Below are 20919 nucleotides of genomic sequence, written 5' to 3' on the forward strand. Positions count from 1 at the left end.
AAAATGTAAATTAAAGTTTATATTCAAATTTACCCACTATCTTTTGTTACGTACATATAGGGAAGAAAATATTGTCAGTCAACTATGAATGAAAAGCTTCACTTGGAATTTGAGACCTAGAGTTTTGGAAATTCATCAAAGCAGTCCCGTAATCCCAGTTACTTTGCTCGCAAAGTAACAAAGAGTATTGTAGAACCAAGTTAGTTTCTGTCATTACCTTGCATAAAAGTTGTTGCTGTGAGATGTTCAAGTTCGCTGCGATGTCTGATGGGATTGATATTGCTTCTATTGCATTTGTTGTAGTTTGTCCATTGGAAGGAGTAGAGAAAGACTGAAGCGAGTCGAAGGGAACTTTTGGGTACCAGGCTCCCGAACCTGAGAATGGCTTGAGTAGTAGCATGTCAGAAGCGACAATATAAGATCCATTAGGACCAGCTATCACCATAAGTGATCTATCGAAAGAGCGCATTTCCAAAGTAGAACGAGAATTTGCGGTCGAAGCTCCAAATCGACTCCCCTGCCTGGAATTAGAATCTTTACCAGTAGCGACGGGAAGCGAGACCTCTTTGAACCCACCATGAATTGATATTTGCATGGCATTCAGAATAGGCACTGAAACAACCTCGATAGAGTAGTTTTGGGGATTTTCTTCAAGATCATGCTTTGTCCCAGGTAGTGATCGAAAGGCTTGCGTGATTTGCTCTCCACCTCTAAATACTTTAGACATCCGAGGCCTAAGTCCGGAAACCCGCATCAGGTTTCTTGAATTGGAAATATATGAGCCCCAGGAACTGGCGACGGATTGTGGCACCCTGGTTGCCTTAGAATCTACGGAACCGATAGGAGTATCCACAATGTGAGTAGTGTCGAAGTGGTAAGAAAACTGAGACTCTGGAGAAAATAGGCTGATCAGGCTTATACGATCATGATCCCATAGCCTGAGGTAGGTCGTAGTGAATTGTATTGCCACTCTTTGCAAATCAGACGATTCAAAAAACAGACTCTGATTCGGGATAGGAAAAGAAAGCAATTTGGTAAGCTTGTTTTCGTCTCTCACTGGTAACCCATTCAATATGATAAGACGGGGGAAAGTTTTGATGATGTCCCCAGTTGCGGTAGGATTATCAACCGGGTTACCTGTTATCCAAAGTTCCCGTAAGTGAGGTAACTTGTTTTTCAGTTTTTCTAAGGCGTCAAGCTTGGTGATGTTGTTATTCGATAATGCCAAATTTTTCAGGCCTGGTAAAGAAACTGCCATTTCAGTAAGCTCTCTTGAGTTGTTTCCCAGGTTGTTGTTGGATAGATTTAACGATTCAATTTCATAATGTTCTTGAAGAGCGATCTTCAACATCGCCAAAAAGAATTTAGATGCAGTTTGAGAGTTTGAAAGAACTCCACGCAGCTCAGTATTAACGTCATTGCGTATACCATCTAAATTGAGTAGTCTAGATGTGGAGTCATACCTTGAAGAAAGAGCAGATTTGATTAATGCCACAGTGCTATTCCCCCCTGCGGCAGATGTGGTACTGGAATAAGACAGAATCTTGATTCTTAGAATATTACCTGCAAAGCGAATCCCATTGCATTTGCTCAAAGTGTTCGCATCTCCATCTGTTTTCACCGACGCTTTCAAAATCCCGGTTATACGATCTGCATGAATGATCTTAATATTGACCTTTGTCTTCCGATGAATGAAAGATGACAAGTCCTTTTCATCAGCATTTGTCCAGCCAGTGATTTCCACGAGAACTCCATTATTTTGGGTCCAGTTCGAACCTGAAGGTGTTATATTCGAACTACTGTGTTGATTACCTGTATTGCTTGCATTTGGCCCGAATGTATTTTGGAACATCTCAGGATATCTATTCAGTCGTGAAGAACAGTTGCCATCAACCTGGCGAGAGATTCAATTGTTAGAGCTTTTTATAGAACTCTTTCAGTGTCGATGCCCTCCAAACAAAAAAAACAAAAAAAAATTGAAATAAAAAAACGATTTTAACGTTCTGGTTTTATGGATCTTTAAACTCTTTTTAAACAATCACTCGGGCACCAGCTGAAAGAAAGTATATTTATTCATAACTTCAGATAATAGAAATGGAACAAGACTAGCTGAACCAAGCTTATTACACATACAAGAAAGAAGACCATAGATGGTCGAAGCAAGAATAGCAGCAAGATTCAAAGCGGAATATTAGATTTAGATTGTTTCCTTGATAGCAATTAAAGAATTGGGTCTGCAAGCTGAGACAGCAAAGCATACACAGGTATTTTTGTATTCAAAAGCATTAATAGACCATTAAACATCAAACTTCAACCAATCAAGATCTTTAAACGTGCAACTTTCATCTTTAGAGTCAACGATAGACGGATCATAAGAACCATGTTTGTAGAGTTTTAGTCTTCCAAAGCTGATTTCGCCATCAACCACAGAGCTCAAGCGGACAGACGCATCATCGGTATATAATCCCTGACTGACAATACCTCGTTTAGCTTGAATGTCGTGGTAGAGGTTGTTAGGGATGGACCCTTGTCGGGAGGACAAGTTAGAAGGCATGGGCGCCAAAGGAGGAGGAGAGGCATCTGATACAGCAGACAGACAACTCCTTGATTTGAGCCTCTTGAATCGTGGTATGTCTTGAGGCTGAGAATGATTGACGAAGTATGGGAGCGATCCTGAGTTTGTCGGAGAATAAGCCGTTGGAGATTGAGGCGCGATAGGAGTAGTTGCTAACGGAGTATTCGGATTCGAAAGTGATTGCGAGAATCTGTTTGACGGTTTGGGAAGAATTGGGACATTTTTTGATCGGTTGTTGTTGACTGGGGGGACTGAATGTTTATTTCCTCCTGGCTGATAGAAATGTCCAGGTTGTAATCCGAAATTAGAGAAGTTCTGAGTCTCGTAGGATGAGTCCATATTAGACCTTTGAACATAGTTAGGCGAATCAGAGAAGTTCTGAGACACAATCACACTTTGATTGGCAATTATACCAGAATGAATGCTTGTTTGAAGTGCTCCAAACATTTCAGGACTGGTTAAATTTTGTGGGCTACCTTGGAAGGGCAATTTTTGTTTCGGTGTCGTGGTGGAAGGACTAATGCCAAATTGCTTGGTGAATATAGCTCCTTGTTGAACTTGGCTAAAGGACTGCCGCTTGGAATTTCGCTTCTTGATGATGTCCGTTTTAAGTGATAAGGGTCTCATTGTTCCGTGGAGTTTTTGGAACAAGCCACATGCGTTACAGAGAGTATTGCCCTGCGAGTCTCTTCGCCAAAGAGGGGTTTTAGTGGTCCCACAATTGAAACACTTGGAGAGAGGCTTCGATGGAGGAGTGACAGAAAATCTATCTGAATGAATCTGTTGACTCTCGTGTGTCTGCCTGCTCACGTTGATATCTTTAGGTTTGGATGCTAGAGAATTCGAATTACTCCATTCAGTATTGGAAGACTGTGACTTTGAATCTAAGGTATTCCTTCCTAGACCTTCTAAATTTTGCGAAAAAACTGTCATATTTTGAGATGAAACGGATGGAGATGACTTGAGCTGGTTTAAATTGTTGGAGAGTGTGCCAGGATACTTTTTGAATAAGTCGGGATCATGTTCACACAAAAGCGTTTTGTCGTTCCTGAGGTCTAACAAGTCATCTAAATTCAGTTGTAGCATATCATTGAGCTCCCTTGTCTTTTTACTTTGCGCACGTTTGGGGCTTTCAGACATAGAAATAGGTGTAACAAATGTTGAATTCGTAATTGGAGAAGACGTTGCAGGTTGAACGCTAGTTTGAAGGTCACTTGGCGGTGTTATCAAATTAGAACTGCTCATGTTGCTATCGGATGAATATCCCTCTCCTATGGCAGTCTTTGCAAGCTCCTGCTTGCAACAATAGGTTTTATAACTTTTCACTGCGATAGGTGAAGCCGAAACATGTGACGTTGAACATGGAGTAAGGGCATTTCCATTAATCTGCATTTGACTTCCATCACCTGGCTTTGAATTAAGCTCTTGTTGTAGTCTCATATTCTCTTCCCTCAAACTTCTGTTCTCTATCCTGGGATAGAGTGGCAGTATATTTTTGGCTGACAAGTATATGTCCCATATTGAATTGGATTCCATTTTGCATTGACCAACGCTCGTTAAAATTTGGGATTTTGACTGAAAAAGTCTCCGGATTTCAGCTGAACTTATGGGCGTTACTATAACCTGAAACTAAACGGTGGCTCAAAATGAAAAGTATAAGCTGTCAAGAAGTAGTACTCGAGAGAACCAAAAATTTGTAAAAGGGTATATTTCTTAATTTACTTTTTTGTTCAATTAAGTAAGAGCTTAAGTTTTGTATTGGTAGTGAGAAGAGTGCAAGAAATTTCTTACATCATCATGACATAATTTACTTCACTAATAAGACGATTGAAAGAAACCCAAGATACACCATTCGAAGACGGTGACAATTGAGATGTATATTTTTGGTGTAGAGCCAAGATTACCGTACTGTTTACATCCTTGAATTTTCATCGTCCTGAGCTCACAATCACAAAATTATATACACATACTTTACAGAATTCAATTCTTTTAATAGTTAGCTAAACAATAGAATATCGTAGATTCATTTTTAACAACGCGTCAACCATCAATCGGCCCTTATCTCTTCAAGCGCTCTTTCAGCTTTCTTTCTTCTTCGTCAAGCAATGATAGTTTGAGGGCTTCTTCTATCATTCTTTCCTCAATGCTTGTATGACTATTGCGATCGTTCCCATTTGAACTGTCGATTCTCCGGTATGACCTTTCGAACCTGCTGGTGTACGTGCGGTGAGAGTCATCTTGGTCATAGATCAAGGACGACGCGTGCAAAGCAGTTGCAGCAGCAGATCTTCTTGCCAGTTTTGATCTCGCGTTCAGTAACTTTTGTTCCCAATCAGGACGGATGAGGTCCACTGTAATTACGCCAGGCGCCGTGGCAGGCAGAGAACCTCTTCTTCTCCGAGCAGGGTCAGGGATCTCAAGGCTTTTGATCTGAAAACTATTATCACTATTTTTAGAGTTCATGGATACTGAATCCTCGTAACTCTTTTGACCTTGGCTCATCCTATACTCCGACAAGGTGGTAGACCTTTTGGGTGGGGTACCTGATGCAGAGTGAGACTTCGTCATTGCATAGCCAAGAGATGCTTTCCTCTGACATTCTGAAGAACGACTGGCACCTTGGGGTGTATCTGGATCTTCGTGAATCACGCCGGGTAAAAGGTTGAAATCCCTCGGTGGCCGTCCGCCGATACCAGTCCATAGGTTGGGTGGTGAGTAAGTCACACCAAAATCAGACATTGCGCAAAAAGGACAATTGACCGGCTCGCTTATGAGCTCATCAGAATATTTCTCCGATTCATCGGAACTATTAGGCGCAGCTCCTTCGTCATGAGGGGGATGTGGGTCCAGGCGTTTCAGTTGAACAAAACATTCTGTACATATCGGCTGAACACAACATCGCGACAAATTGAGGTTAGGAGGGTAATAAAGAAAACATATAGGACATTCAATAGCATTCCGGTATAGTGTCAAAAGAAGGTCATCTGAGGGAATGTTTGGATAAGTCTTGATCCCACTCTCACTTACTGATTTGTCTCTGGTGAATCGAGACTCTGCATCTCGCTGAAACTTTATCGACATCTCAGAGAGATGACGTTTGAATGCTTTATGTTCTTTTCTTCGCATGGAATTAGCACTTTGGTGTATTTTATGATCATCTGGATCTTCATCCTCATCTAATAGCAACTCACTTGTTGGAGCATGCAGCTTAAGGCACTTAAGCCGGCGTAGAAGTTCACCATCTGTCCATTGTTCGTCAAAATCTTCCAAGGGTGTATAAAATGGAGCCAATTTTCTCTCAATTATCAATTCTCGAACAACATCTGTTCTGTAGCTCAGACCGTCTTTGTAGTTTCCATATGGTGCTAAATAGCCTCCGTCTACGTTCTCCTGATAGCGAACTATTAGATCCAGCATATGCTGTTCCTTCTGTCTTCGTTTTTCCCTATCTCTCTCTTTCTTCCTTTTAGACAACCCCACCAAAGACTTGGGCGACGGTACGTTGTCTTTTGAAAAGGATCCTGATGGAGAACGTGTTTCTTTCGCTGGTGCATTACCCATTATCTCTCAAGCTCAAGCTTCTATACTATTTTGGTCAAGGAAATCACAAGTCTGCGATCGCGAACAACAATAAAATATGAATGTTTGATGTGGGTGCTTTCGTGGTGCTTCGCCCCCTATGCTTGGCAATAGTCCAACTAAGAATGGATCGCTCAACGTCTTTCGGAAACGAATAGAACTATGAGCTAATCGATAACTCTGACTTGCTACTTTTCAATGAAAACGGTATACTAAGGGAGATCGTTCTGTGTCACCTCAAAATTTATCGGGAAGGCTCGGTTTTTTTGCTGCACTACAGTTGGAGCTGCCACACGACAAAGAGAAAAAGTCATTTGGTGGGGTGGCAACAAACACTGAAAAATTATTGCTAAATGTATTTGCTTATAAGATTGGATGCATGTTAGATTTCAATTTGATGCTCGAAACTTTCAATTCAGCCAACTAAAGACGACTTGCGCATTTCAGTTAACATCAAGAAAATTTATGTGTAAAGAAGTTGAGTATTTTACCAAGTCTTGCAATGCATCCACTCAAGGACTCTAAATACACTGTCAGCTACATCTTAGACACAACAGTCATTGACTCGGATACTCATCATACTCATTCGTTAGGTGTGAACTCACTTGAATATGACCACAATAGAGAGATTTTGTTTTCGGGTGGGAGAGATGGCATGATTTTGATGCATTCTCCCACTGAAGAGTCGAAATCAAATCCAGATTATGACGACTTTGATCGATTGAACCTCACCGCATCTGAAGTCAAAAGCTTTATTAAAAATAATCTCACCAACGAACCAGTGATCTTGTCTCTTGAGGAAAGTATTCGTCGAGGGATGGACTATATTAGACCCCAAAAAACCTGCTACAGAATGATAACGTCACTTCAATTGCACTTAGATTGGATTACCGATATGTGTGTCCTTCCGCAGACCTCTTTAGTTGCATCATGTTCGCATGATTCAGCAGTAAAACTTTGGAATTATGAGACAAATGTCGTTTCAACTCTGGGGTTTCATAATGACTATGTCAAGTCGATGGACTTCAATCAAAATGAACTTGTTTCGGGTGGTCTCGATAGATCTATTAGACTTTGGGACATAGTAAAACAAGAAGAATCAGCATTTTTCACAAGCACAGAAGAGAACAGATCTGTGTACACACTTGGCTGTCACGGAAATATGATAGTTTCTGGAGGCCCTTCGCAAATTATTTACTTATTTGACAAACGGTGTATAAAAAAACCAGTGAGATCATTTATTGGTCATACAGATGCGGTTCGCAGTCTATGCCTAAAAGACCGAGGAATACTTTCAGGGTCGTCGGACGCAACGATAAAGCTATGGGACCTAAGGACGAACAGGATAATGAGGAACTTAGACATACATGAATCGTCTGTTTGGTCGCTTTACGTACCGGAGGAGCAATCAGATTTTGACATTTTCTATTCAGGTGACAAGAACGGCCTTCTTATGAAGACGGATCTCCGATCATCTAACTTGTCGGACTTCGATATTTTCAACGAGGATTACTTGAACTCTAGAATGAATCAAAATCTTGGCATTGCTACCGCAGTCGCAGATTTGAATTTCCACTCAGGACTGAACTTGAAAGAGAATGGACATTCTGATAAAGCTGGAATTCTTAGTATTACAGGCTCCAGCGATTCTATTTGGGCTTCCAGTGCAAGCAATAATTTGGGATACATCACTGATTGGACGATTCCCAAGACAGACAAATTGCTGCTCTACCAAGGTATCAAGCTCAACAGGAATTTGTCAATGCTGAATATTACGAGTCGAAACTCATTCGAAACCAGCCGTGGTGAAAATGTTGACATAGCTAGTCAACTATCAAGTGAGAACTTGGATTACATTGATGATGCTTTGATATCACAAATGAAATTGCACAAACCTATTTTTGAGGTTGGGGGCTCCTTATCTGCTACTACGAGCGGCTTGAGAAATCTTACTATGAAAGATTCGGAAAGCGAATCAGAAGTAGACGACAGACGGCAGTCATATTTAGTCAATCTGAATGGAGGCCCAAGCTTTGAGTTTATAATCAATGACGATTACGAGGATTCAATACAGAATACAATACGGAACAAGTTCGGCAAAAAACCTCTGGATATTGTGTTTCAAAAGCTACCAGATGGTTACGTTTCTGTTGTCCCTTACAATTCTAGGCCAATTGAGGTGTTGAGGGGAAAGCATGGAATAATCAAATGCAGAATGCTAAATAATCGTCGACATGTGGCCGCTTTGGATGATGGTGGAAAAATGTACATTTTTGATGTCATAGATTGCTCACTTAAAAGAGAGATACATCTATCTGATCATGGAAACAAATCAGCTGAAACAGACATTGATACACAATTTGATGAGCTAATTCAGAGTATCCAGACTATGGAATCTCTTCCGATGTGGTGTAGCGCTCATGCGAAAGCGGGAAAATTGGTAATCACTATGGACGAATTCAACTTTGCTAGCTGCGATATTTACCTAGACGAATTTGAGATGGAGTATAAGGATTTCAAATTCGATTACGACGAAAACATTGACCCAGAATCGACAAAACTAAATGTTGGAAAGCTGGTATTGAAATCCCTATTTCTGGGTTTTGCTGATTATGAAAAAGATTCTCTCAAGACGAGAGATGCGATGTTACCTTGCAATCATACCACCGTTCAACGCACTGCCACGAACTCATCGAATGTATTATCGAAAGTAATCAACAAAGAGAACCTCGTCTCCCTGGCCAGTGTCAACGACTCCATTGGAGAAAAATCATCTGATGTGGAGAAGGAAAAGTCGAAACGAAAATTCTTCAGCAAGTACAAAGCAGCCGCTTCTAGCACGACTTCCCCCTCAAACAACGAGGCTTCTTCTGCTGAACATGTCAAAAGGTTGACGGAGGCAGAAATATTAGCTAATATGAGCAGCTATAGTGAATTACAAAACTATGTTGCTTCAGGTCAACTCAAGCTCAAAAACGTTGTGGATCATAACCCGGAAGTTACCCAATCCAATGATGTTCTTATAGTTATAAGTGAGAAGGGCAAGACGGAAACAAAAGCTTTGTTTAGTTCTCGAAAATCAGAGATCGAAAATAACTACACAACACTCGAGAAGATGATGCCTTTATGGGCTCTCAAGTACTTGTTATTTGGTTACGCCACTGTCAAAGAAACTCCGAAAATTGTATTCCTAATTGTTCCCCATCCGTCGATTAGTACTGAAAGTATGGGAGGCTTTGATTCACACCGCTTAAATGCTTATCAACAGTTACGAATAGCAAGAGTATGTGAATTTGTCAGAGAAAAGCTACCGGAATCATTGCAGGAGAAAAATATTCAACTATGGTGTAAAGGCCAAAAGCTAGACCCTCATATGACTCTACTAACTGTCAAAACTCGAATTTGGAGAACAAGTGCAGACACTGAATTAGTTTTCAGCTTTGAAGAATGATCATCTAGTTACCCGGACCACAATGTATAATTATTTCTAAAAGAATTTTTTGTTTCGGTTAATTTAGTTAGCTTAAGGTTAGCCTCGTATACTTGTCAAGACTTGGGAATTTATCTGACCGGGGCATTTCATAGTCACCCTTGCTAGTTAGAGTATATTACGGTTTGTGGTCAATTTTTGCGAGACAAAACTTCCGAACATGGATGACGTTGAACGCACTACCTCTCGATTATGGAGGGCTTACAGGACTGTGAAAGAAATGGTGAGAGACCGCGGGTATTACATAACGCAAGAGGAAATTGATATATCCCTTGACCAATTCAGAGAGAAGATATGTGATTCCATGGGAATGCCACAAAGAAAACTCATGTCATTTCAAGCTAATGCTTCTCAAGAAGCTGCGGAGAAATATGGAGATCTGGGGCCTTTATGGGTTGAATTTTGCGATGAGCCTTCTGTTGGGATAACTACCATAAAGAATTTTTGCCAACATATCGCAGACAAGAACTTTGCTACAGGAATCTTTATTTACCAACAGAACATGACGCCTTCGGCCACAAAAGCGATCGCGGTTGCGGAACCAGCCACAATCGAGACATTCCAGGAAGCTGATATCATAGTCAACATTACGCACCACGAATTAGTTCCTAAACATATCAGGCTGTCAACCGAGGAGAAGAAAGAATTGTTGGCTCGGTATAGATTAAAAGAATCTCAGTTACCCAGAATTCAAAGAGAGGACCCTGTTGCTCGATACTTGGGACTCCGTCGTGGACAAGTTGTCAAGATAATTAGAAGATCCGAGACTTCTGGAAGATATGCATCCTATAGAATCTGTCTTTGAGGCTCAACGCTGTATAAACATCCATCAATATGAACGAAGGTTAATCAATTTAGCATTTAGTACTGTAATTCGAAGCTTTGAATAAATCTTGAGACATATTATCAGTTCAAGTGACTACATATCACGGAATCCTGCACTCCCGTCCACCAAGACACGTCTGAAAGGCGGAGCTCTTTACATGGAGAGACTTCAACTCCTGATTTGCCTAGAAAAATCGGACTGATGGTTACTATTAATGAGTCAATCAGAGGCTGTCCACTTCTTGAGTCTCTGGATGAGAGCAAGCTGTTAATTACCGATGCGCCCCCTTCAACCATTATTGATCTGATGGATCGCTTCTTTAATTCTTTAAACACTTCAATCCATTGAAACTTAGACGCTAGCTCACCCTCCAACGGAAGCAGCACAATATCATGCTGGATGCAAAAGCTCTCGATTTCGGGGTTTGATCTGATTTTTGACAGCTTCACTACAACAATCGGTGGAAGACCTTTGCTATCTAAGGAGACTTGTCTGAGCTTGGACCCTTCATAAAAAGAGCCCAATTTAAATGTGGGGTCAATAATCACGGGTCTTATCAAATGATCCATGCCGTTATGATTTACTCTGAAGCGACAGTTGAGTTTTGGATCATCTGCCAGGAAAGTACCGATTCCCACGAGTAAAGCGTCGTGCTTCGATCGCAGATAATGGGTCATAGTTTTAGTTTCTAAGTGTGAAATCGAAGTTCTGACACCTGGGGAGCTACTTATCCTTGAATCGATGGATTGAGCAAATGTTAAAGTAATAAAAGGAGGATTCTCATCAGTCTCGGCTTTGTCTAGTGAAACCGTACGATTTATTTGTGGCAGGTAGGGATCTAAAAAAGGGACAAGAGATTCTGTCAGTGGGGGTAATGACGCCATTTCAACGTGGCAATATCTTCAAGTTTTAGTAGAGCACTTAACAATTTAAAAATGCAATATGGTGAGCTTAATCTCAAAATAACAAACCTTAAACAAAAAACGACTTCGTTCAATTTTTAACTCCATAAACGAAAAAAACTGCAATAAATATTTTCACGTACTAAATTCTCTTATGATACCGAGATCACGTTGGCTCATAAAGGTATGTACCACCGCTGTGAGAAGATATTCGGCACATACCAGAGAGTCTTCTGTTATAGCATTCGAGAATGGTACCAACACTGGCAACCTCGATGAACTTCTTCCAAAACTCAAAAACATGATCTCTCACTTGCCAAAAAAGTCACTTCCATATTACAAACAATTGGTGGCATTCGACGAATGCACGTCTCAAAATTGTACATACGACAGTAAGACTGGAGAAGTGATTGGAGGAGTTGAAGGATTTTGGCAAAGTATTCATAAAATAATGCCTTTGTATGATAATCTTATTCATACAGGAGAATTAAGGGAAGAAAGGATGGACAGCTTGATATCTCTTTTAAGAAATGGATTAAGAATATACAGATACGAGTTGGCCAAGCAAAATAAGAATTTAGACAACGACTTGCATCACTCACTAAAAAGTACGAAAGTGTACTTGATAAAAGCGTTGAGAAAAATAACAGACGAAATATTGAGGTTTCCGACCCTTCACGTCAGTCCCGCAGGTATATCCAACATCTTCAAAGCTTACAAGGACTTGGATTTTGTGGAGGAAGCTGTCCAATTCTGGGAGCAAGGAAAGTCTAATAACAGACTGAAACCAATATTTGATTCAGAACCAGTTTTAGGTAGCGTCATCCAGTTCTTGGTGGATACGGGTGATTTTGATATGCAAGAGGTCAGAGATTTGTATGACCATATTAAAGTCAGAAAAGCGAAGTCGAATAAAGGGGAAAATGATATTCACCCGGACTTAGTAGTTGGAATGATTAAAGCTTGCCTTGTGAAAGGTGAAACGAGTGTCGCCGGAGAATTGTTCCAGCGAATAACATCCGATGTTTGCAAAGAATGTGAACATATGAATAAAGTACCAACACCAAAAATGCTGAGTTATATGACGAATGCGCATCTTTCATTTATTGCTTATTCGCCCGATATTGCAACTTCAAGTATGTTTTTTGAGAGCGCTGCGAAAGGCCAATTACCTTACCCTACTCCTCTGCAAGTGAATTACGTTAAGCCATACATGGTCAAACTCTGGCAAACAACTAATGATTTGAACTTGGTCCAGAATATCTGGGAACGAACGTGGGAATATAACGAGATACACCATCGATCAAACTCTTCCATGTCATCATCGCTTAATGATCTCTTTTTCAAAATTTTCTTTTCAAAATACCCACGATGCACACCTGATGGTATCAAACATCTTAAACAGGTAATCAAAACTTATTCAAAGGTCAAGTCTATGGATGAGCCATTTTTCAATTGTTTACTGACAAACTCCTCATGTTGGAGTAATAGCGAGGTCTTCCACACTATTGTCAAAGCAGCAGACCTATATAATTTCCCAAAAACCAATGTTTTTTATCGTTGCTGTTTGAAGGCTTCTGGTTCATTGACTTTGAAGGCCTCTGAAATCATCATATTAGTACAAAAGCTCTTTTCAGCAAATGCATCCATGGGCTACAGAAAGATCGCCAATGCAGACTGGCTTGCTATCAGAGATGCAACAATCAACTCTAAAATGGTATCGGAAGAAAAAGTTGATTTGTACTTCAAGCTTTGGAAAAAATGTTCACCATACTTTGCAAATTCATCTAACTACTATTCCTATCAGCGAGAGGACACGAAACTCAATGCTGCTTACTCTCACATCTTCAACAACATTCGAAAGATAGATGCTGACAATCTACCATTGGATCAACTGCAATTTTTTGTCAAGGACCACCACATCGATTTGAAGGTCAATTAATAGAGAAATTTACCATTTAATTTATTTGTATATACTATACTATCTACTCCGCTCAATTCCCGAATTTCAAATATTATCCTTATAATACTGACTACTTTTTGCTGTAGAAGACGGGTTATAATAAGCGGTATTCGAGCCCCGTGCTGAATAGTACTTTATTAGCAAGCATCAACAAGATTTGTGCCCACTTTGTACTAGACTTGAATATTGTTTACCAAGATGGGACTATGTGGATCAAAGGAGGCACAAAAGAGCAAAGCAGAAAAATTGTCCCCTTGTCAAAACCAAGTTGGAGCAAAGGCTGCTAAACATAAAGGGCAACGGTTGGGGAGTGTTACAGAAAATGAAACAAATGGACTAAGCGCGAAAGAGCTTGCTGCCAATGCTGCGAAAGATCGGTATGAACAGGAAAAGCGAAAGAACGAGAAAGGTGAGTTGGGAAAGAAACTTGCTCAAGAGGTCAAGAAATCGTCTAAAGATCATGCGATGGAGAACTATCATCATAGAAATAAAGAAATGCTTGTGTACGATTAATAAGATTCGCTGGCAAATATACTATTCGAATATTCTTAGAGTGCAATGATCCATTACCTTGACTCTTGAAGAACAATTGTACTCTGAAGTGCTCTCAAAAAAGAGTATCTTAATATCTATGCGGATTACGGATCTGGTGGATAAAAATTGTAAACATTTGTGTAGAGGAAGCATCTTCGAAAGGAGTATAATATGACTAGGAAACGAAAGCATGCCAAGAAAAATACTTTTAGAACTTTGTAAATATAGGCAACCGGCTGACCACTTCAGTATGCTAGCGAACCAAAAGAGCTTCAGGAATATTTATGCCAACGCCGATCGTTAGTAAGGAGCACTAGGACAAGGTGGAAATTTTCCGCTCAAAAGGTGAAACTATCTCAGACTATAATAAAGATCTGAATAGAGGAATAGAAGCTTGTTCAATTTGTAATACTTTTGCTACTGTCAATGTGGAGGTTGACGATAAGGATTCATTTTAACAAGCCTCAATTTGTTCCATGATTGACTACAAGAAGCCAACCCCAAAAGCAAGCAAAGAGGATCTATCTACAAGAAAGGGATACCAGATGATGATATTATGAGTTTTATTTATCACACGTTTATGATTCGACGGCATTCGGCCCACTTTGAGTAACCTAAATTGTTGATAGAGTTCTCAGCTCAAAGAAATTTTGATACTGATGCCTCTGCCCATCGGCTATGTTCCACCCCTCTTCTGTCTTTACTGGAGCCATTTCCATTTCCAGAGAGCTCGCCAAACACTGAGAATACTCAAAAAGATACTCAAAAACCGTTTAAGAATGCCCTTAGGACGACATAATCAATCCGGAACTACCAAAACTACGACTTTATCCTGACTCAGGGCAGTATCTCAAAAGCTACTCAGTAACGGGAACCACATTTCATTTGAATATACACCGGATACGCACATTCTTGACAAGGTGACAGCCGGTGGAGATAATCGTCCAAGCTCTACTTATCTGGCGAACATTATTGATAACAACCTCTTTGACGAAGATGATGAGCTTGCAGATGTTGAAGTATCTTTCTGTGATCCCTTAGGTACTATTCTGAGAGCGATTCAGCTTGTAATGCGGACTGCATACAAATGATCCAGGGCTGTGCAAAGAACGCCTTAGTGCTAAGACAACTCTAATTGGTACCACGGAGAAAACCAAGGAAGGCAATGCGTTACAAACCTGCAATAGATCGCCCCATGACTACAAAAACACACATCATAGTCACAATGCGATGTTCAAGATAGTATATTTCTGATATACAGGTTTGTGATATTTATTCCCCTTTTCGCTTTATTCCGTCTACTCATCCTCAAAAAGTGTGATATTCTTTTGACAGCATTTTAAGTGAGTATGATGGACAATATTATTGCAAGGCAAAGATTTCTTGTGTTCGAATTGAAAGGCTTGAGTAAGGACACAAATTAACAAGACATTTTCATATGGGACCAATCTTGATGTTTTATTAGTGACAGAAAGCAAGGATCTTGAGCTTATAGAATTCAGCAATATCCTGGGGAATCTATTAAGATTCTTACACGCTTGACATCTTTGGGGTATTTTGAGTAATTTTTCAAATGTTGTCGGTCTGGTAGCAACAATTCAGAAAATGATTTATTAATGAAAGCTTAGAACGAGACTACCCGTCAGTGCTTCAAGAGGCTAGGTCGTAACCCAAGAATAGCTTAGTCCTGGGGGCATACCATCGACGAGGAGTAATGAATTGTTGTATGAAACATCAGTTCAGACTTTGTCTAGAATGATTAGTAGCTATCGTTTAGCCATGTTCTCTAATAATGAGTTACTCAGCGCTTTTCCAAGTGTCCAAGTAGTGTTTGAAAATATAATTGTCACAAAACTATAGGGAGTGAACAAACGGAGTTAAGCTAATCTTAATGTAAATCCTCGATGTCTTTGATCAAATTGGAAAGATCGCCTCTGCTTTTCGAATTGATTTTAATACCATTTTTTTTGTCAGTATCAGTCTTTTTCAACAAAGCTTTATCGACTGCAGGGCAAATACCTGTCCTTGACAAAGTGCAAACATCACATCGTGGTCTTTGAGGAAGACAAACAACTTGGCCAAACCCAACTAGAATGGGATTAATTCTTGACCATTCCTCTCTGTGATCTGCAAGCATACTTTCAAAACATCGCCTTACATATTCGGGGTCCATATTTTTGCTTGCAGGTATCCACTTGAATATTTTTGCCATTCGTTGCATATGTGTGTCCACTCCAATACCAGTATTGATATTCCAGGCTATTTGCAACAACAAGAATCCCATCTTTGGACCGACACCAGGAAATGAAGTGATTTCTTCAATCGTTCGCGGGATCTCCCCATTGTATTTTTCATGAAGAATGTTAGCCGTTTGTTTAATATATGTCGCTTTTCTTCGATGAAAACCAACTTTATAAATTAGCTGATCCAAAACGAGCTCGTCGATGTCCAGTATGGCCTCCAGCGACAATCCTTGTTTGTAGCCTTTAGAGATGAAGTAGTCCTGTAATTTTTTCATCACCTGAAAGTTGACCTCATCTTTAGTTTGAGAAGAAAGCATCAATGATACTAAACACTGAAATCTGTAAACTTTTCCCTCCGATAGACCAGAAACTGTAGTCGCGACATTTGCACAACCCATTTCATCAACAGGTGCTTTAATTCTGCTTCTCATTTTCTTAATCTCGTTGTACATCGGCCAAAAATGCGGTGGAGGCTGCGTGGGTAAAGTTTCTTTGGGGGTAATTCTAGATACGCGCTGCTTTTTGATCTTGACTGTTGCGGCCAGATCCTTTGAGTCGCTCTCGGTCTTGATTTGAATTCTTCTACGCTTGCTTTTCATTACATCGTGATGCTCGCTTGATGGCGGTGTAATGCTTAACATTTGTTTGCACTCCAATTCAAATCTGTCCTTTGAATCATCAGTTTTGTCAACAGTCTGTAGTTTTGACGGACTAGCTGTGGATTTTGACCTCCGTGTTTGCCTTTCCGTAAAATATAAACTGGGACCAAGTTCGTCTTTGATTTTTTTTAATACCATTCCGAGAAAGTATCTTATCGAAATTTTAGATCAAGCATCAACATCGAATTTGGGCCACCGGAAAATTTGATTTTCTCGCACACACGAAAAATCTAAGTCTGCATTTCTATTCCGGGGTAAATGATTCCATAGACTTGTAAGTATTGTATAATTTCCGAGAATAATCATGCCAAGTATCATTTCGAGAACAATCTTCAATGTCTCTCGCATTCGAAGACTCGAGAACACGCTTCTGATGACATCGGTACCATAATTAGCAATATGGTGATTGAACAGTTCCAAATAGGCTTGTTGAAATCTACCATTAAAAAACAAATTTCTATAGTAATGATGGTATCGTAATGTGCGCACTTATGATGTGTGCATTGTATATTACTTAATTCCAAACTGAGCTAGCATAGGAAGATGATCGCTTGGATAAGATTCATTAGGGAACCATGAAAACTCATCCACATAGTCGATATCTATGTCTCCGAGAACTCTAATAGGTGTCAGAGTTTTGCTGTATTTGTTCACCCAGATATAGTCGATAAATCTTTTGAAAGGCTGACTATGCTCACGGCATTGGAATTCAGAGGAATGAACCAGTGATTTGTACTGGGACTCAAATTCTAGAAGACCAGTTTTCAATATAGCACCCTCAAGCTTGCCATAATCATAATTGAACCGAGTGTCTTTAGCGATGTTCAGCGAGCCATTTTGTAAAAACTCATAAACCATGGAATCAGGAGTGGAGTTGAAATCTCCAACCAAAAGGACACTAGCTTGTCCCTGACGCATGATCTCACTTAGCTGATTGTCATTTACTTTATAGTGATTTCGCATAGTCCTCTTGAGTAAACGAACCAGCAAGTATGCCTGCAAAACCTTGACATCGGGGAACTCAGGAGACCAATACAGGTGCGTGTTAGTCACAAAAATGATAGTTCCTGTTCTCTTGTGTCTCACTGTTGCAATGAGAGCAACAGTATTTCTTGTCATAGCACGTTCTCTTAAGTCTTGAGTCGGAGTGAAATATTCAGGATTTTGGAAGTGTTCAGAATAATCGACTGGCTCATAGCTAAGAAGGTCAAACTTGTTGGAATTGACAAAAATGGACACACCATCTAATTGGTCTTCGCTTTTCGTCCAGTAAGTGGGGGGCCTCTTCTTTTGGAAAATGGAGTCGAAACCGTGATCTTTCAATAAGGGTTTCCACGTTTCCTGATAAACGTTGAATTCCATTTCTTGAAAACACATTATGTCTGCAAGCCGTGATAAGTCCATAAGGTTCCTGTTTATCAGAGGTAGCCTATATTGCCAGCTTGTATATTTTGAGGGTATATGATTGTAGACTTCTGGCCACATGTATTGCTGTGAAAGAAGGTTGTAAGTAGACACGGTGATAGTCTCGTTTCCAGTCGGTCGCCTTGGAGGACTGACATCAAACCAATTTCTTCTCCTGGTGATAGAATTATCCAAGTTGACTGAAAACAATCGACTTACAGGCCTGAAAGTTTTATTTCCCGTAAGAATCTTCATTTACTTCATTAAAGAATAACTTCCCAAATTATCTTGTTTATATTTCCCCAGATTTTTCTTTCTGATAAATTATTGTACTGTCATTTTTGCTCACAGTAAGATAATGAATAGAAGAAAACCCGAGTACAAGCTAATTACATAGCATTAGACGTAAACATATATAAAGTTTTAAAGTCAAGTCTTTCTCGAATAGCTGCCATCTCGAAAATCAACCTTGACTTTCTTCGCCGAAGAGGATTTTTTGAACTCGAACTTTGATATCAATGGTAAGTGATCAGAGACAAAATCTGCACTTGGAAGTCCAATGACCCTTTTGGCATAATTGGGATCCATTTCTCCTAGTAAGCCTCTAACAGACAATGTTCCCGTTGAGTACCAAATATACTCAATGACATTTGTGTACGTAGGACTGAAATTTGTGAATGGAAGTTCGTTGATTGCCCCATAAGCCGACTTCAAATGGAAGGGATGTGTGCACCCCTCTGAAGTGAACTTTCCGTAATCCCTCCCTTTAATATCATAATGTTCTTTGACGGAACCCTGAGAAAATAGTTGATAAACAGCAGAATCTGTCTGAGAATTGAAATCACCACATATCACCAAAGGAATTTTATTTAACTCGTCTTTGCTATTAGCATATTTCAGAAGAAGCACACGCAATTCCTCCAAAAGAACTGCAACTTGCATTGTTTTCACATCATTGAATTCTGGATCCCAATGAAGATGTGTGTTTGCTAGTACAATCTTATTTCCAGTGGGTATATGATGCAATATAGAGATGGAAGCAATGTTATCCTTGTTCATGAACCTATTGAATATGTCCTCAGTCTTCTTATATTTGTCTTGGGTCATTACCACTCTTCCATATTCGATGATTTTCTTATCGATTAACTCGAACATTGAAGTTTGGTAAAAGGTGGCACAACCATCTACCTTTTTTGCATTCTTATCATTCATAGTTCTAGCCCTACTTTTGCAATGGAAAACGGACTTGTAACCATTGCTTTCCATTAACGGAACCCAATATTCTTCGTAGGTTTTGGTTTCGACTTCCTGAAGACAGATAATGTTTGTTTTGTAAGAAAGGATTTCCTCTGTGAGTTTCTGCCTTCTGTATTCCCAAGCAAGCGCCCAGGATGGAGTGTACCTGAAAAATTTCGGAGTGGCATAGTGCTGACATAACGTATTGTAGCTCATCAAAGTAAACGAAGTAGAGTCGGTGGAAGAAAGATCACATTCAATGGCCGGTCTTTGCTCATCGGGGTTTAAATTAGGTTCTCCATCATCTCCAATTTCAATCCATTTTCGCGGTTCTGGAGGAGGCAAGCGTGGAGCTTCATCCCTTAAATGAATTATTAAGCCACGGGTTCCCTTCTTTGCAATAATGTTGACAAATTCCTGGTTGAAGTTTTTATTTCCTTCCACTCCCAGAAATTCAAGTTGATATAAATTTCCAAATTCATATGGAACTTCCTTCAAGTCATTTCCGAAAAGGTATAAATACTTCAAATTGAAAAGCATTCCTAGCTCGGCTGGAAGTTCCGTTAACATGTTAAACGAAAGATCAAGCACGCGTAAAGATTTTAATTGTAGAATTGCCTCTGGTACTTTGCTTAAGTTGTTTCCATTGAGGTATAATCTTCTAAGAAAGTTATAATGGAATACCTTAGGTGAAATGGTCGTTATCATCTGACCACTAAGATCTAACGCAGTCCAAAGTTGTGTGTTGTTTTCTTTGATTCTTATGCGTTGATCTTCTTCTTCTTCGTCAACTGAAGTGTCGTTGCTCATCTTCTTGTGTTGCATCAGACCTTCATTGGATTGTTGTTGATCTTGGCTTTGTTGACTTTCCTGCACGCTTGCCAGGAGGGAATTTGTAATATCAACAAGCGAGGATCCTTGTTTACTCGACACATCGGGATTGCTTATGAGCTTCCTCGACGACGATGCGGCTTGACGAGCGTAGAAATGAGGCAAGTTGGAGTTCTTCGCAACAATTGCCAGCTGCATTTGATGTTGCCAGTGAATTTGACTTGACACGGAAGCATCAACATGAATAGGGTTGAGCTGGGTTTGAGAGACTAGGGGCCCATTTGACAATTGAGCTTGACTTTGTTGAAACTGATTTTGATGACCTGGCAAGGAAAACAACTGTTGCTGCTGTTGTTGGGGGGTTGCTGGCTGTTGTAATTGTTGAAGTTGTTGGTGCAAGCTCTGAAGTTGAGTTTGTTGGCCCGATTGGTTAGGAGGTCTGTAACCCCCTTGATATAGGGTTTGAGCCAAAAAGCTTGATGGATTCAAACCTTCCGACTGTGGTTGACTTTGATGTTGACGCTGAATGAAACCATCCTGCAAAGATGCGAAAGGTTGCTGTTGTTGTTGATAAATATAAGGGGACTGAAATTGTTGTTGTGGTTGCTGTTGTGGTTGTAGCTTCTGTTGAAATTGAGAAGCGGTGTTCATAGTGATATGAAGACCTTTTGCGTTTC

General features: G+C 40.0%; 11 protein-coding genes across 11 annotated transcripts; 4 read left to right on the forward strand and 7 right to left on the reverse strand.

The window, feature by feature from the left end:
• Positions 1–82: 82 nt before the first annotated feature.
• On the reverse strand, positions 83–1852 carry KL928_004477 (uncharacterized protein; the record flags this gene model as incomplete). Its single annotated transcript, XM_043205179.1, has 1 exon — positions 83–1852. One exon carries the CDS (start codon positions 1850–1852, stop codon positions 83–85), a length of 1770 nt encoding a protein of 589 aa, XP_043057969.1.
• A 444-nt stretch (positions 1853–2296) lies between these two features.
• On the reverse strand, positions 2297–4015 carry KL928_004478 (uncharacterized protein; the record flags this gene model as incomplete). The annotated part of the gene is made up of 1 exon (XM_043205180.1): positions 2297–4015. The coding sequence occupies one exon, from the start codon at positions 4013–4015 to the stop codon at positions 2297–2299; it is 1719 nt and encodes a 572-aa protein (XP_043057970.1).
• Positions 4016–4633: 618 nt separating this feature from the next.
• On the reverse strand, positions 4634–6136 carry KL928_004479 (uncharacterized protein; the record flags this gene model as incomplete). Its single annotated transcript, XM_043205181.1, has 1 exon — positions 4634–6136. One exon carries the CDS (start codon positions 6134–6136, stop codon positions 4634–4636), a length of 1503 nt encoding a protein of 500 aa, XP_043057971.1.
• Positions 6137–6656: 520 nt separating this feature from the next.
• KL928_004480 (uncharacterized protein) lies at positions 6657–9605 on the forward strand (the record flags this gene model as incomplete). The annotated part of the gene is made up of 1 exon (XM_043205183.1): positions 6657–9605. One exon carries the CDS (start codon positions 6657–6659, stop codon positions 9603–9605), a length of 2949 nt encoding a protein of 982 aa, XP_043057972.1.
• A 199-nt stretch (positions 9606–9804) lies between these two features.
• KL928_004481 (uncharacterized protein) lies at positions 9805–10449 on the forward strand (the record flags this gene model as incomplete). The annotated part of the gene is made up of 1 exon (XM_043205184.1): positions 9805–10449. The coding sequence occupies one exon, from the start codon at positions 9805–9807 to the stop codon at positions 10447–10449; it is 645 nt and encodes a 214-aa protein (XP_043057973.1).
• Positions 10450–10550: 101 nt separating this feature from the next.
• KL928_004482 (uncharacterized protein) lies at positions 10551–11354 on the reverse strand (the record flags this gene model as incomplete). The annotated part of the gene is made up of 1 exon (XM_043205185.1): positions 10551–11354. One exon carries the CDS (start codon positions 11352–11354, stop codon positions 10551–10553), a length of 804 nt encoding a protein of 267 aa, XP_043057974.1.
• A 172-nt stretch (positions 11355–11526) lies between these two features.
• Positions 11527–13314, forward strand: KL928_004483 (uncharacterized protein; the record flags this gene model as incomplete). Its single annotated transcript, XM_043205186.1, has 1 exon — positions 11527–13314. One exon carries the CDS (start codon positions 11527–11529, stop codon positions 13312–13314), a length of 1788 nt encoding a protein of 595 aa, XP_043057975.1.
• A 219-nt stretch (positions 13315–13533) lies between these two features.
• On the forward strand, positions 13534–13848 carry KL928_004484 (uncharacterized protein; the record flags this gene model as incomplete). The annotated part of the gene is made up of 1 exon (XM_043205187.1): positions 13534–13848. One exon carries the CDS (start codon positions 13534–13536, stop codon positions 13846–13848), a length of 315 nt encoding a protein of 104 aa, XP_043057976.1.
• Positions 13849–15757: 1909 nt separating this feature from the next.
• Positions 15758–16909, reverse strand: KL928_004485 (uncharacterized protein; the record flags this gene model as incomplete). The annotated part of the gene is made up of 1 exon (XM_043205188.1): positions 15758–16909. One exon carries the CDS (start codon positions 16907–16909, stop codon positions 15758–15760), a length of 1152 nt encoding a protein of 383 aa, XP_043057977.1.
• A 372-nt stretch (positions 16910–17281) lies between these two features.
• KL928_004486 (uncharacterized protein) lies at positions 17282–18430 on the reverse strand (the record flags this gene model as incomplete). Its single annotated transcript, XM_043205189.1, has 1 exon — positions 17282–18430. The coding sequence occupies one exon, from the start codon at positions 18428–18430 to the stop codon at positions 17282–17284; it is 1149 nt and encodes a 382-aa protein (XP_043057978.1).
• A 174-nt stretch (positions 18431–18604) lies between these two features.
• On the reverse strand, positions 18605–20893 carry KL928_004487 (uncharacterized protein; the record flags this gene model as incomplete). Its single annotated transcript, XM_043205190.1, has 1 exon — positions 18605–20893. The coding sequence occupies one exon, from the start codon at positions 20891–20893 to the stop codon at positions 18605–18607; it is 2289 nt and encodes a 762-aa protein (XP_043057979.1).
• Between the last annotated feature and the right edge of the window lie 26 nt (positions 20894–20919).

The sequence above is a fragment of the Ogataea angusta genome (genome assembly GCF_019207475.1).
Source record: "Ogataea angusta isolate 61-244 chromosome Unknown 61-244_NODE_10_length_428612_cov_89.696788, whole genome shotgun sequence".
In the NCBI taxonomy this organism is placed as follows: domain Eukaryota; kingdom Fungi; phylum Ascomycota; class Pichiomycetes; order Pichiales; family Pichiaceae; genus Ogataea; species Ogataea angusta.